This window comes from Antechinus flavipes, chromosome 4, assembly GCF_016432865.1.
Source record: "Antechinus flavipes isolate AdamAnt ecotype Samford, QLD, Australia chromosome 4, AdamAnt_v2, whole genome shotgun sequence".
In the NCBI taxonomy this organism is placed as follows: domain Eukaryota; kingdom Metazoa; phylum Chordata; class Mammalia; order Dasyuromorphia; family Dasyuridae; genus Antechinus; species Antechinus flavipes.
The window spans coordinates 109,466,515-109,481,408 of NC_067401.1; the positions used below are offsets into that span (position 1 = coordinate 109,466,515).

Sequence of the window (14,894 nt, forward strand, 5' to 3'; positions counted from 1 at the left end):
TACATGAACTGATGCTGAGTGAAATGAGCAGGACCAGAAGATCATTATATACTGCAACAACAATACTATATGATGATCAATTCTGATGGATGTGGTCCTCTTCAACTATAAGATGAACCAAATCAGTTCCAAAAGAGCAGTAATGAACTGAACCAGCTACACCCAGCAAAAGAACTCTGGAAGATGACTATGAACCATTACATAGAATTCCCAATCCCTCTATTTTTGTCTACCTGCATTTTTGATTGCCTTAACAGGCTAATTGTACACTATTTCAAAGTCCGATTCTTTTTGTAAAGCAAAATAACTGTATGGACATGTATACATATATTGTATTTAACTTATACTTTAATATACTTAACATGTATTGGTCAATCTGCCATGTGGAGGAAGGGGTGAGGGGAAGAAGGGGAAAAGTTGGAACAAAAGGTTTTGCAATTGTCAGTGATGAATAATTACCCATGGATATATCTTGTAAATAAAAAGCTATAATAAAAAATTTTTTAAAGAGAATAGAAATTTTTCTATTTTGAATTTTGAATTAAAAGTTTTTGAATTGAATTTGAATAAAGTAAAATTTTGAATTATATTTTGAATTTGACTTGGGACATTGATATGAGCCAGAGGCACACTACTCAGATGTATAAGAGGAAGAAATAAGAGACCCATTGTGTAGAAGGTAGGATTTGTGTGATGAAAAAGGTTTTAAAAGATACTTTTGCTTAGAATATTTTAAACTTTTCTCAATGCATGCTGTTGAGTCATTTCAGTCAAGTCTTACTGTTGATGACCTTATTGGGAGTTTTCTTGGCAAAAATACTAGAATATTTGCCATTTCCTTTTCCAGCTCATTTTACAGATGATAAAACAGGCAAATAGGGTTAAGTGACTTTGCCCAAGTGCCTGAGAACAGATCTGAACTTGGAATATCCTGACTCCAGGTGTGGTGGTTCTATCTAGTTTGCCACCTAGCTTCCCTTCTCAATATATGGTCTAGGTGTTTGAAATCATGTTTTGTAAAGAAATATAATGAGCACCTTTTGAAGGAGAATAATGGATTTTTGGGGGAAAGGGAAGCTGAGCTAGAGGAACACCATGAAATCTATTAGGATCAGAGGACAATGACACTGGAGAAGGATTCATATCACTTGTCAAAAGTGTGAAATGAAACAAGGCCAAAGGAGGAGTTCTTTGAGAAAGTCGCTGGTGAAAAATCAATGCAAGACAGATTTTGGAGGGAGATTGACTTCTTATAGGAAGAAGAAGAAAAGGATGGAAGGGGAGGAGGAGAAAGGAGGAAAGTAGAGAAAGAGGGAGGAAGAGGAAAAGACACACACATACACAGAGAGAAAGAGAGAGAGACAGCGGAAGAGAACCCAAGAGAGAACATAAATTAGACAAAAAGGATTTCATCCATGAGCAAGTTTTGTACCCTAGAAGAATCATTGTTGGGGTAAGAGTGGAATGATAATCTCTAAGAATCATTTGGGGAGAAAAATAGTAATTACTTTGAGATCATTATTAGGAACTGTGAACTTAAATAAAAACCATTATTTGTGAAGACCATATGACATAACAATGTAAAGCAAACTTTAAAGTATAATTGTTGTCCAGGTCTATAAATGGGCAGGACAACTTGGAGTTATCCCAGGAAGCTGAAATTCAGAGGGAACTGACAGCACTTGGAGTCCTTTAAGAACATAGAAACAACCAAGAGTAACACCTATGTAATAAAGATGACATGTCAGAATGGAACTTTTCTGTTTCCCAAATGATTCTTCTAGCCTTCTCTTACGCTCAAATTGACAAGGCTTTAAAACATAGGCTAGTTTAATTACATAGTAAAGTAATGGTGTCTAATTCAAATATGATTGAATGCAGCTTCCAGTGAGTTTGTTTTTGTAGTAAAGGGCAGTCAGTCAGTCAATCAGCCAGTCAACTACTGTCAGGCATTGTGCTAAATTCTGGGGATACAGAAATTAAAAAAGAACTAAACACAGTTGTTGTTCTCAAGGAGCTTACTCTAATTAAGGGTAAGGAGTAGGAAAGGGGGACATGCAAATAATGATGTACAAGTAAGATAAGATATATATATATAGATAGATAGATAGATAAATTGCACATCATCAACAGAAGGAAGCAGTAGAATTAATGAGGATTGGGAAAGACTTCCTCTAAAAGGGAGGTTCTAGTTGGGATTTCAAGACAAGAGGGGCAGGTGAGCAGGTAGAGCATTCTATGAATGGAGGAAACCAAGAATCAAGAGACAGAGTGACTTCATTATCATAAACCACCTGTTTGATTTAGTTTCCTTAACTAGCCTATTTAGCCACCAGAGGGCACTCTATTCTTGATAATCTCAGCCTTTCTGCCAGGTAGAGACTGAAGATTACTGGTTAGAAGGCCTTCTAGAAGAGAAAACCAGATACTTAAAAGGACTTTATTATTCTGAGGTTAGGAAAAAAACGACGAAGAATGAGTGTCGAGTAGTACCTAGACTTCTGCAAGTCCTTAGCACCCCAAGTCCTAAATCTCCATTAGTTCCTGGCTCAAGACTCCAGATTAATGGGGAAGATGCACAGGTTTACTATGTGAAAGGGAGTCTCCTGCCCCTGTTTTCTGGTTATAATTACTATACCTTACTCTGACCCAGCCTTATATCTCATTTTTCCTCTCTCCTCAGTCTTTTCATAAATCATTTCCCATAGATGCTTTCTTTATATTCTTTATATTAGAACATTGCTTGGAACATAGTTAAATGCTGACTTGATAACCTTATCTTTCTCAAGCTCTTTTCATATTTTTCTACTCCAAGAAGCCTTTCTAAATTGACACTTTCTTCTCTGCTTTCCCATTCTCTGTATTCAGCTACCTAGTACCCATAGCTACTCTATGGGGCTGGATCCTCTGTCTTTTTCTCAATCTCTGTCTCTGTATCTTTGTCCCCTAAAAGGCATAGAATAACAGAATATTGGAGCTGGAAGAGAACAAAAAGTCCATTTTATTCAGTCAATCCCTCTCTGGATAGGACTCCCTTGATAAAACATTTCTTTTTTTATTTTAATTAAAGCTTTTTATTTTCAAAATATATGCACGGATAATTTTCAACATTCACCTTTGTAAAACCTTGTGTTCCAAATTTTTTCACTCCCTTCCTCCCACTCCCTCCCCTAGTCGGCAAGTAATTCAATATACGTTAAATATATATTTAGAAATAGAAAAACATTTTTTAACATATGTGTTTTGACATCTAGCCTCTGCTAGGAGACTTATGAAGATGGAGAGCTCACTACCTTAAGTGGAAACCGGTTCCACTTTTGGACAAGAAGGTTTTTTCTGACACTGAGAGTAAATTTTCCTGTTTGCAATTTTCATCATCGAGATCTTGGTTCTGCCCTCTGAAACCAAGCAGAACATTCCCTCTTCCACATGACAGAACTCCAGTTGCTTAAAGACAACTATCAGGTCGTTCTTAAATCCTTTGCCCCAAAGGCTGGTGGCTCCCCGGGACAGAGACTTTATCTTCTGGGAATATTCCCCACCCAGTGCAGAACTACCTAAAAGTTAGATGCCGGATGCAAATGTGGGACGTACTTGGTTGTCAAGGAGTTAAGTTCTCCCTGTCTCCGCCCCCTTTTCCCAGCCGGCGGGAGTATGAATAGCGGGCTTCGCTCTCTCTCCTCTCCAAGTCTCTCCAGAAGCTCCCCAGCGCCCTACCTAGCCCTCTTATCCCGGTTCTCCTCTCGGTTCTCCGAGGTGCTTGGGGATCCGCCCCTTTCTCCTCTCTCATTTCTCCCTCCGGGGTGGCATTAAGGATGATGGAGAGCTGCCTGGGAGAGGAGTCTGTCCAGATGTGGGAGCTCAATCGGAGGCTAGAGGTTTATCTGTCTCGGGTCAAGTCTCTGGAGGAGCAAAACGAGAGGCTTCGGCTGGAGATCGGGAGCCTCCGGGAGCTACCTGGAGAGCCGTCTTGGAGAAGCCGGGCGGAGGAGGAGCTGAATGCTCTGCGGGCCCTTCTGGAGCAGCGCTGGAGCGAGAAGCATGCTGCCGAAGTGGCCAGGGACAATCTTCTGGAGGAGGTAGAAGGGGTGGCAAACCGATGCCAGCAGCAGCGGTTAGCCCGGGAGCGGGCTAAGGAGCAGCTGGTCGAGAGCCGCCGGGTGCTGGAGGCCGAGAAGTGGGCGGGGGTGTGTCTGGGGAACCAGGCGGCCGAGCTGGAGAAGGAGCTCGAGGCCTTGGTGGCTGCACATGAGCAGGAGCGGGCAGGAATGAGCGCTCAGGTGGCCCGCTCCGCAATGAGCCTGGAGACATTTCGCAGGGCTCCAGATAATGCCCCTGCCCCCGACGTCCAAGACCTAGCCCGCACGTTCGGGGAGGCATGGAGGGGCGCGGTGGAAGGCTACCAGGCGCGCGTGGCCTGCATGGAGGCCTCCCTGGGACAGGCCCGGGAGAGGCTGGGCCAGGTAATGCAAGGGAGCCGAGAGGGAGAACGAGAGGCGCAGCGGCTGGACGTTGAGAGGGCAGCGCTCCAGGGCCGTCGAGAGATGCTGGAGCAGAGATTGGAAGGGCAGTGGCAGGAGCAACAGGAAGCGGGGGAAAAGTTCCAGGTGAGCGCGATGCCCCTGCCTCTCTGCTCTCTCCCCTAATCCTGGTCCCCCTTTCCCAGCTCCTCCCCAGTGATTGCTCTCAGTCTTCCCTTGTCCTTGCCTTTCTTGCTCATGTCTTCTGGCCTTGACCTTTCTTCTCCTAGCTAGTGTGATTGGAAAAGTTCTGCTGTGGTTGGATGAGGTTGATCTTTCCAGTCTCTCCAAAATGTGGGAGTATAAAAGGAAAGGGGAGTTATCCAGTTATCCGGTCTATAGGGACCTGGCCAGAGGAGAGGAGCCTTAACAAAATCCATGCTCTTTATGTTATTGGAAACATTCCCAACGCCAGAAAATGTTCACATTCTATATATAGGATACCTAGAGCCTCCAGTTCCAACACCCAAAGATGTTCTTTGGAGTATTCCAAAGATTTCATAAAGGATTCTTTGGTAGAATGAAAAGAGTTGGCTGACAATTTTCAGATAGAGACAGACAGACACACAGAGACACATAGAGAGACAGATACAGAGACACACAGAAAGAGATACAGAGACACAGAGAGAGATAGAGAAAAAGAGAGACAGATAAAGAGATAGAAATAGAGACATACAGAGAGACACAGAACCAGAGAGAGACAGAGAGAAGAGAGAGGGGGCTTATACTTACAGTTTTGTAGGAGTATCAATACTATTTCCCAACCTCTATATACCTATGCCCTTTGGGACCCTTCTTTCCCTAATAGACAGCAACTTTCAACTCTTCTCTATTCAGCAGCTGCAATTAAACCAACAAAGATTCCCGATGGTTTTACAAGACCCAGGGAAAGGATCAAGGGACCCAGGCATCCAGATTTCTAGCCCCTCTCTATCTCATTCCAATGTTCCCTAGGGGGAGCTCCACATTCCAAAGGAGAAGGGACAGCTGTCCCAACTCTCACACACAGCTGTGACTGACAGCTGGGAAAACAACCTCCCAGTTTGGACTTGAATGGGGAGTAGGGGGCAAGGGTCCAGGAGGAGAGGACTGGCTGCCTCTTCTCCCCAACCCTTCTCGTTTGAGGAAGGAGGATTTCAGAGAACACTGGGGGGTGGGGAGGGTGCACGGAGAAGGAGGTGACAGGAAAGGGGAATGGAGCCAAAACTTGGAATAAAAGGGAGGGACACAAGATTGGGTGTGGAGAGGATGAACAATAGAGGGGTAGGAGATTTTTCCACTTCTCAGGTAGTAGTTTCCCCCCTCTTCCTCATTTGTTTTGCTTTTTCTCCTCTTCTATTTCTGTTCTAATTTTCTCCTCACTTTCCCCTTATCTATTTGCTTTGGAGTTAAATGTTGATGGCCTGAGCACCCTCACAAGGCTGAGCCATGTGACACAAACACTTTGAGAATAACTATTGAAGTGGAGAGAATGTAGTTTTTGCCTCTGAGATTCTGAAGGGAAATTTTCTTAAAGAAAGACATATGTAAGACCCATCTTCCCAGAGCACTGAATAAGAGGGAATAAACTGCTGTTGCAAAAGGATAGATGGGGAGACCTTCCTACCCTTCAAGAAGAATGGAAGAGGGTGCTGATTTTTCTGTTCCTTGTTTTGCAGCTGGCTGTGGAGGCTTTGGAACAGGAGAAACAGGATCTCCATAACCAGATTGCTCAGGTGCTAGAAGATCGACAACAGTTGATGCATCTGAAAATGTCACTTAGCCTGGAAGTGGCTACGTATAGGTGAGGTCCTCTTTCCAGAGTCCATCTTCTCTAGTACATCATGATTCAGTGAAAAGGAATTCTTGAACTCAGACTCAAGACACAAGTTCAGATCCCAGACCTGCCACTAACTTACCATGTAATCTTAGACAAATCCCTTCCCCTCCTCTGAGTCTCAGTATGGTCATATATACAAGACAAAGGTTTTATACCAGATCTCTAAGGTCTCGTTTTTCTTTATAATCACCTCTTTTCAGCTGTAGGGAGAGAACCATTACATCAGTTCTCCCCATAAGTTCTACATCTCGCTTGCCACACATCCCTTCCTACCCTTATTCCATCAGGCCTGGGTTCCAGATGAGTTCCATACTGAGAGGCAAAGGCCTAGGGTATATGTTTTCTAGTATCCATTGCCTACTTTTCATTAAGTTTGCCAACTTATTTCTTTGCAGCAAGGTGGGAGGAAGCTTATGCTATTGGCTTAACAAGCCCATTTCCTTTCTCATATCTATCCTAAGCCCCAAGGAAGTCCTGAATCTTGGGATGGGATGGGATGTACTTGGCAAGGCACAAGTACACAATGCTAGATGGGAAAAAGTGGGAGAGTGTCAGGGGGAAATAAAAATGGAAGGATCAAAAGAGATTAAGGTAAAAGGTTTGTTGGATAGAAGTAACCAGGACCTAGGAGAAAGAAGATTGGGGAGGAATGAACATTGATATCAGAAGGATGGAAATTAAATAGGACGTCTTCATGGTCAGTGATAGGAAAGAGAAACTAATGGCTGTTGCTTCCTTGGAGACTGGGAGAAAAGGCATGTAATGATGTTTATTTAATTGACTTGCAAGACATTGTCTTCTCTTTTTTCATTGGTGATTGGGGGAGGTAGGTAAGAAATATGTCCTATGCAGAGATGGGGGGGCATAATAATTCCTATCTTAAAGAGAGCTGAAATCCAGGGTGCTTGGAAATCCTAAAACCAGGATCTTGACACCTCTCCACCCCCATCAAACCACTGAGAGGAAAGAGAAGAGGAGGCTCTGAGGAATTATAACTTGGGTTCTTTGTAGGGGTACGAGGAAGAAGGGTTTAGAATTCTGAATTCTGAATTCATTTGCTATTGTATAAGCACAGCTCCCCTTCATTCTGCATGGCAAGAAGGGGGAGCTCATCCCATGGGAACGGCTTGAGAATTCCTTCTTCCCCAAGGAAGCCCCCCTTCCCAGACCCTCCAGATGGCTGTCCGGACAATGGCAGCTGATTAGCATGAGAATAGTTCCCCCCAGCCCCCACAGGGAGAGGATGAGGTCATGGGCATGAGGGAATAGATTCCAGAGTGGGAGAGACACACAGTCTCCAAAGCAACGTCTGTATGCACATGTGATTGTGCTGTGTAACTTTGTGTCTATGTGGCTGTGTGACTTTGTATGATGATAGAACTATGTGTAAGTACCCCACTGAGTGACTGCCACATTTGTTGTCTGTGGGACTCTAACCTTTGTCTGTGAATATGTATTGGATATGTGTCTGGATTTCTCATTTTGTGAATGAAAATGAGATGGCACCTGATATGTTGGGGCAGGGGGAAGGACACAACCAGTAATTTTTCCAGGCTGGATTGGTTTAATTAACCAGGCAATCAGAGTAATCCAGGACCCCCTTCCTTTGTTTCTAGGACCCTCCTGGAGGCTGAGAGTTCCCGGCTGCATACATCCAATATAGACTCAAAGGCCTTTGTCATTTTCCCCGGTAAGAAGATGGTGTCTCTGGCTGCCATTCATTCTGCCTTTGTGCTTTGCCCCTCCACCCACCAAGGGAAGGCTCCTGACACCCTTTTCCAGCCCTTATTCCTTTTGCTGATACATAGTGAACCAGCCCAACTTAAACCTCTTGTTCTAATAGACATTTAAATTTGAGAATTTCTACTCCAGAGGGATGCCCCTCAATCAAGGGAAGATATTTGAAGCTAGAGCTTGATGACAGAAAGGGGTTCAGAAATGTGATGGTGGGGAATATGGGGGAGAAGTTCAGTAGGAATGTGGTAAATAAGGAAGTGTTCCCCCAAGTTCACAGATTGATCCTGCCCTTATCCCCTGTTTTTTCAGACCCCAAGGTGGAGTTGTGTATCCCTGTGACACCTGAGATTCGACGTCCAGGACCCTGGCCTCCTGTCCTGAGCCCCACAACCCTTCCTATGGTGGATACACCTAGGACCCCAATGCCTACATTTCTGAAGAGTCAAGGATTCCTCCCAACCCAGACACCCACCTTGGCCAGCACCCCTATCCCACCCATTTCCCAAGCTTACCACTCAGGCACTAGGAGGGAAGTCCAAGCCCAGGTGGCACCCTCCTACCTTCTCCAAGGGCCATCTTTTGATGGACCCAAACCAAAGGAGAGTGAGCATCTGACTGCTCCAAAGCTCCCATGGGCCAAAGCCAAGGTAGGCATTGGGGTGGATAGTAGCCCAGGGCCTGAAAAGCCAGGGGTTGAGAAACAACAGGTTCCCAGCTTTCCCTGTCCAGATGAGCTAATAGAGCAAGATGGAAAAATTGTCTTAGCAACCGACTCTGGTGTTGACTCCAAAGAGACCAAAGACTGTGAGAAAGAGAATGAAAAGCTCAGTGACTTTAATAGTCCCCAGGCCCCAGGTACAGAGCCTAATAAATACCAAAAGGAGGAAAAAGAAATCCAGGGCATGGCAGAGGAGGAAGAAGAAGCTAAAGAGACAATTGTAGAAAGTTTGGAAGGTGAGACATGGCAAAAGGGAAGGGCCCTAGACAGGAAGGAGATCCAGGAGAACCTGAGCCTGCCAGATAAGATCCAGGAAACAACTGAGATTTCAGAGGAGAAGTTTCCGGAGACAGTCAGGATTCTGAGTGGAGAGCTCGAGGAAACTCTGAAGCTGCCAGGTGAGGAGCTCCAGGAGGCCCAGAAGCTGCCAAGTGAGAAATTCCAGGAGATCCAGATACTTCTAGGTGAGGAGATCCAGGAGGCCCAGAAGCTGCCTGTTGAGGAGACCCAGGAGGCCCAGAAGCTGCCAAGTGAGAAATTCCAAGAGATCCAGATACTTCCAGGTGAGGAGATCCAGGAGGCCCAGAAGCTACCGGGTGAGGATTTCCAGGAGGTCCAGATTCTTCCAGGTGAGAAGATCCAGGAGGTCCAGAAGCTGCCAAGTGAGGAGATCCAGGAGGTCCAGAAGTTGTCAAGTGAGGAGATCCAGAAGCTGCCAAGTGAGGAGATCCAGGAGGTCCAGAAGCTGTCAAGTGAGGAGGTCCAAAAGTTGCCAAGTGAGGAGATTGAGGAGGCCCAGAAGCTGCCAGATCAGGAGATCCAGGAAGCCCAGAAGCTGCCAAGTGAGGAATTCCAGGAAATCCAGATTCTTCCAGGTGAGGAGATCCAGGGGATCCAGAAGCTGCCAAATGAGAAGTTCCAGGAGGCCCAGAAATTGCCAGGTGAAGAATTCCAGAAAATCCAGATTCTTCCAGGAGAGGAGATCCAGGAGGCCCAGGAGCTGCTAAGTGAAGAATTCCAGGAGAGCCAGATTCTTCCAAATGAGGAGTTCCAGAAGACATGGAGGTCTCTAGGAGAGGAGAATGGAGAGATATTGAGCTTCCTAAAAGAAGGCAAGCTGGAGAGAGAGGAGAACCAGGACTCACTAAGCTCTCCAGAAGAGAACAAACAGGAGACAATTAGTTCTCTAGAAGGAGTGCTCCAGAGAAAGGAGAATCAGGAGTCTCTAGAATTTCCAGAAGACAATCAGGAGATGGTGAGCTTTCCAGAAGAAAACCTGGAGAGGGAGGACAACCAGGAGACAGCTGGATCTCCAGAAGAAGAAAACCAGGACATACCAAAGCCTCTAAAAGAAGAAATTCAGGAAATATTGTATTTTTCAGAAGGGAACCAGGAGAGAGAGGAGCTACAAGAAATGTTAGCTTTGCCAGAAAAAGAAATGCAGGAGACATTAAAATCTCTGGATGAGAGTAATTTGGAGATGGAGGAGGACCAGGAGGTTCCAGAAGAGGGAAAAGGATACTTGGAGAGGAAGGAGAACCAGGAAACATTGCAATGTCTGGAAGTACAAAGCCTGGATCTGGCTAGCATAGATGTAGCTAGCATGGATAAGGAGCACTCCAGTGGAGAAGATGAAAAAGCTGCATGTGAGTTTGGGAAAGATCATGAGGAAATTGCAATGTTGAAACCAGGTGAACAAAGTGGTGTGGAAGGGAATTGGGAAGTTGTAGAGGGGACAGGATTGAAGTACGGTGACCCAGCTGAATCCTGGCAAGCTGAAGAAGAGGAACTGGGCAGCCAGGAATCTGAAGAGCAGAAATTACCATCAAAGGAAACAATTGAAGAGGGGATGACTGAGGGCCCCCAGATGGAATTCAGGGAGGTAGCATCACTGGAACACGGAGCAGTAACTGAGTATATATTAAAGGAGGATGGAGCCTTCAGGGAAAGTGATGGAGTAACCCTGGGGGATAATGGATCCATTACAGGACTAGAACCATCAGAAAGAAAAGAGGTGAGAAATCAAGAATGTCTGGAAAAGGAGATCTTGGAATCAGAGAAATGGGAAGAGGGGTCATCAGAGCCACACTACAGGGAAATGATTTTGACTTCAGCAGAGCAATTTGAAAAAAAGACTGGAAAGGATGTGCAGGAAACAGATGAGCAGTTCAACAAGTTGCTTATGGAGAATGGAACTCATGCTCATTTAGAGGCCCCAGAAATATTGAAGGAACCAGAGCAGGAGGAGGAGTCTTTAGGAATGGGAGAAGACCCTGGATCCCCTTCAGATACCCTTTCTGCAGAAACCACAATAGACAACACTGCAGATGGCAAGGGTACTACTACTCAGTCTGGTCTCATGGGCCATGTTTCCTCCCAAGAGGAAATAAAAGAAGAGATAGGAGCTTCAGAAAATCCCCAGAGTTCCCAAGTTGAGGGAGACCCACAGCAAATGCCACAGCCCTTCAGCTCCCTACCCAAAGATTCCTTGGAGTCCCCCTTTAGGGCTGAAGGCAACCAAGAGTTATGGGAAAGCTGGGAAACGGAGGAAAGAACAAGGGCCAATGAGCAGCTGGTCAGGGAAATAGAGAAGGTTGATGGCCAAGACAACTCAGCAGTCTTTCAAGAGGAGGTGGAAGAGAGTGAGGAGGATGATCTGAGTGAGACTCTCCCAGACTCCACACCCTTGGGCCTTTATTCGAGGGATGGAGACTCACCTAGCTGGGGGATCATTAAAAAGGAAAAGCCTTCTCTTCAAGAGGAGCATCAGAATGCTGTTTGGGATCCTTCTCCCAGCCATGCCAAAACCAGTAATGTTCAGCCTTGTGAGGGAGAGGAGGATGAGGAAGGAGCTGCTGATTGCGAAGAATTTGAGGACCTTGCTGCTGATGCTTCCTTTTTCCCTAAGGGTTCTGGGGGACTAGTGGAGACTGAGGGGCATGGGTCAGAAATGGTACTAAACCCTCCTACTTGGGATCGGGATGGAGAGTCTGATGGGTTTGCAGATGAAGAAGAAAGTGGGGAGGAGGAAGAAGAAGGTGACGATGAGGATGAGGATGATGATGATGACGACGACAGTGATGGGAGAGGTGAGGGCCTTAGGCACTGGAAGCTTGGTCCCTCTTTGGGAAGTCCAGTGACCTACCATCAGGAAGATGAACCCTTTGAGAACATGGACAGAAATGCTGATGCCCCCCTAGATACTGAAGAGAGAGAGGGAATAGAAAATCCCTCTCCTGAAGTTCTGGAGGTTGAAAAAGAGATTAAGCCCTCAGGCAGACCAAAGTCCCTGGACAGCGATATGCAATCAGACTCCGAAGGAGAGCATTCTCATGTAACTGAAGATAGGGGAGACTCAGACCTTGAGGAGGAGCTAGAGACTCCCCTACCACAAAATCAAGGCCCTTTAGGAGTGAGTGACCTGACCCCTTTGGATAAGGAGGGCCAAGTCACAGATGGTGACCTGATAGAAATACCCTGTAAAGTGGATGACAGTGTCAGGAAATCTGGCGCTAGCCTCAATGGTGGGGGACTCAGCCTTAACCAATCAGATGACATCAGGGCAGAAATATTGAATGGGTTGGGGAAGCTTGAGGAAGCAGGTCAGGGAAAGCTATGGGACCTGGAGAGAGAGGGAGGTGAAGGGAAAGCCGCGGGGGAGGAGCTCTCTTCCCAGACTCTATGGAGTGGAGGCCCCCTCATCCTGGAGCAGAGACCATTCCTGAAGTTCACTCAGAACAAGGAAGAGGATAGAGATTCTTGGTCCTCTGGGGATGAGTAGAAAGGGATCTCTCTTCTCTCTTCTAGTTCTGGGAAGGGGACATGAAAATGGTAACAATCCTCACCCCACATTTCCTTCAAGCAGGGTATCTTAGTCTTGACATGACTCATGACTTAATTTCAGTGTTTTGACCCTTACGGTCAGGAGGTGGGTTGGAGAAAAGGGATTTCCCCAGAATGAAAGCTCTGGGGAAAAAAATCAATTCAGTCCCTCCCTCCCTTGGAAAAGTGGTATAGGAGTATCTTCTTCCATCTCTTTTCTGAAATTTGGACCAGATCCTGGTCACCACAGATCTCCCTAGGTCCCTCACTGTGGTCATTCCCTCACTCCCTCCAAAACTCTCTTTTTCAAAAAGGGGAGACGAGGGGCATTCCCTACTTTGAGTGCAGTGGAAGTGGAAGAGTCACCAGGGAAAGTTAGGGGACAGAGTTTTAACTCTTGAGCTAGTAGTGACAGCATCTGAGGTTCTGCCTTTATTCAGTCTGGCAGTGGGGGAGGGGAGGAGGATGGGGGATGTCCCTTCATTGTTAACCCTCTTGTTAGAGGAGGGACCATCAAGCATTTTAATATGCTCAGCCTGAACCCTTACCCCTTCCGCTTCTATGGTATCTAGGTTGGTTTTGTGAATAAAGTGATCACAGCCACCACCACTCCCATCATTGTGTCTGATTTTTCTGTTTCCCCCACCCCAACAATTCCTACCCTGGATTGGGTTCTTGGTGCTACTTAAAAGTTGGCTGAAAAGACTGGGGATTAATTGAAAGGAGAGGGCCAATTTTCTTGGAAATAAGAAAAGTGTCTAGTTGGGCTGAATGTGAGGCTGAAGGTATTCCCCAGGCAGAAGTAGATTAATTTCATGGCTAATTTTATGGCCAAAAGGGTGTGGTCCTGGATCTCCAAGTTTGAGGGTCCCATTAAAAAACCATTTTGTATTAGATTATATCATGGGAAATGAAAAGAAAATGTATCATAGAAAGAGCTTGGGGTCTCAGTTTTCCCAGCTATAAAATAATAGATGATCTTTAGGGTCCCTTCCAGCTCAAATCATTGATCATGAATAGTATAGGTCCTCAATGGAATGTGTTCTCACCAGGACTTACCTATTTTAAATATATCCCAAGTTCTCAGCTTCATGGGGAGACAGAACAGAGACACAACTGGTTAGAGCTTTAAAGACCCATGAGAAAAAGTTAAGGGAGGCAAGAGAGGTATACGTATAGTCCAGGAAAACTTCCTAGAAGAAGGAAGTATGAAGCTAGGAAAAGGGATATAAGGAAGAGATAGGAAATGGAGAGTGGACTGCATAGGCTAGAAAATATAGGGGTACAGGGTTTCAGCAGGAGAAAGGGCAGATTAGATTGGAACAGAGATTTAATGTGGGAGGTCTGGGAGACTGGCCTGGGGACGGTGGGCATCTCAGACCAGGCAATCAGACATGAGAGGCCAGTGGGTCGAGGTGAGGCGCCAGTGACATCAGTTTCCTTGATGAGGGGCACCAAGAGAGACCCAAAATAATCATCATCTCTTCCCACTGCTGCCCAATTATAGTGATTAGACTAAAGAGCCAAGGCAAAAGAGCTCACCCCCTTCCCATCTCCCCACGGGCCCACTCTAGCCCAGCCCAGATAATAAGCCCCCAGCTTTGAAATACAAACAGTTGTTTCAGCCAGACCTCCAACATCCTCTGTACCCAACCAAGGTCAAGGAGGGGTGAGGGAGGAAGCTTTGTGTAGAAGCAGCTCTTGAATCATGGAAAGTTACCTAGTTCTAGCCAAAAGATTCGGGTTCCGGTCTCTGTTCTGCCACTTATTGGTGGCATTAAGTTACTTCACAACTCCCAGCCTCGGCTTCCTCATCTGTAAAATTCGAAAGATGCATGTACTGCCCAGGATTATTCAGAGGAAAGTGTTCTATAACTTGGAGCCAGTGTGATTAAGGGGGGAGGGGAGCTGTGAGCCCAGATTCTTTGTTTCTTTCTTTTTTTTTATATTATAGCTTTTTATTTACAAGATATATGAATGGGTAATTTTTCAACATTGACCCTTGCAAAACCTTCTGTTCCAACTTTTCCCCTTCTTTCCCCCACCCTCTCCCCTCGATGGCAGATAGTCCAATACATGTTAAGTATGTTAAAGTATATGTTAAATACAATATATGTATACTTTATACAATTATTGAGCCTAGATTCTTTAGATCTGTCACTGGCAGCACAAGGTGCTGCTTGATCTTTCTGGGACTCAGTTTCCTCAATTGTTAAGTGAGGATTTGAATCCTAGCTCTGCTACTACTTGTTTGAATCTGGACAAGACAATTTCTTGT

At 45.5% G+C, this 14,894-nt stretch overlaps 1 protein-coding gene across 1 annotated transcript; it reads left to right on the forward strand.

Annotated features, from left to right (window-relative positions):
- The first annotated feature begins 3,687 nt into the window (after window positions 1-3,687).
- Window positions 3,688-13,225, forward strand: NES (nestin). Its single transcript, XM_051993775.1, has 4 exons — window positions 3,688-4,607; window positions 6,179-6,303; window positions 7,956-8,029; window positions 8,386-13,225. The coding sequence occupies exons 1-4, from the start codon at window positions 3,816-3,818 to the stop codon at window positions 12,573-12,575; spliced, it is 5,181 nt and encodes a 1,726-aa protein (XP_051849735.1). The 5' UTR covers window positions 3,688-3,815; the 3' UTR covers window positions 12,576-13,225.
- Window positions 13,226-14,894: the final 1,669 nt, after the last annotated feature.

Coding starts and splice junctions, on each gene's coding strand:
- NES (XM_051993775.1), top strand. CDS start 3,816: ATGATGGAGAGCTGCCTGGGAGAGGAGTCTGTCCAGATGTGGGAGCTC. Junction 6,304..7,955: donor CTGGAAGTGGCTACGTATAG/GTGAGGTCCTCT, acceptor CTTTGTTTCTAG/GACCCTCCTGGAGGCTGAGA. Junction 8,030..8,385: donor GGCCTTTGTCATTTTCCCCG/GTAAGAAGATGG, acceptor CTGTTTTTTCAG/ACCCCAAGGTGGAGTTGTGT.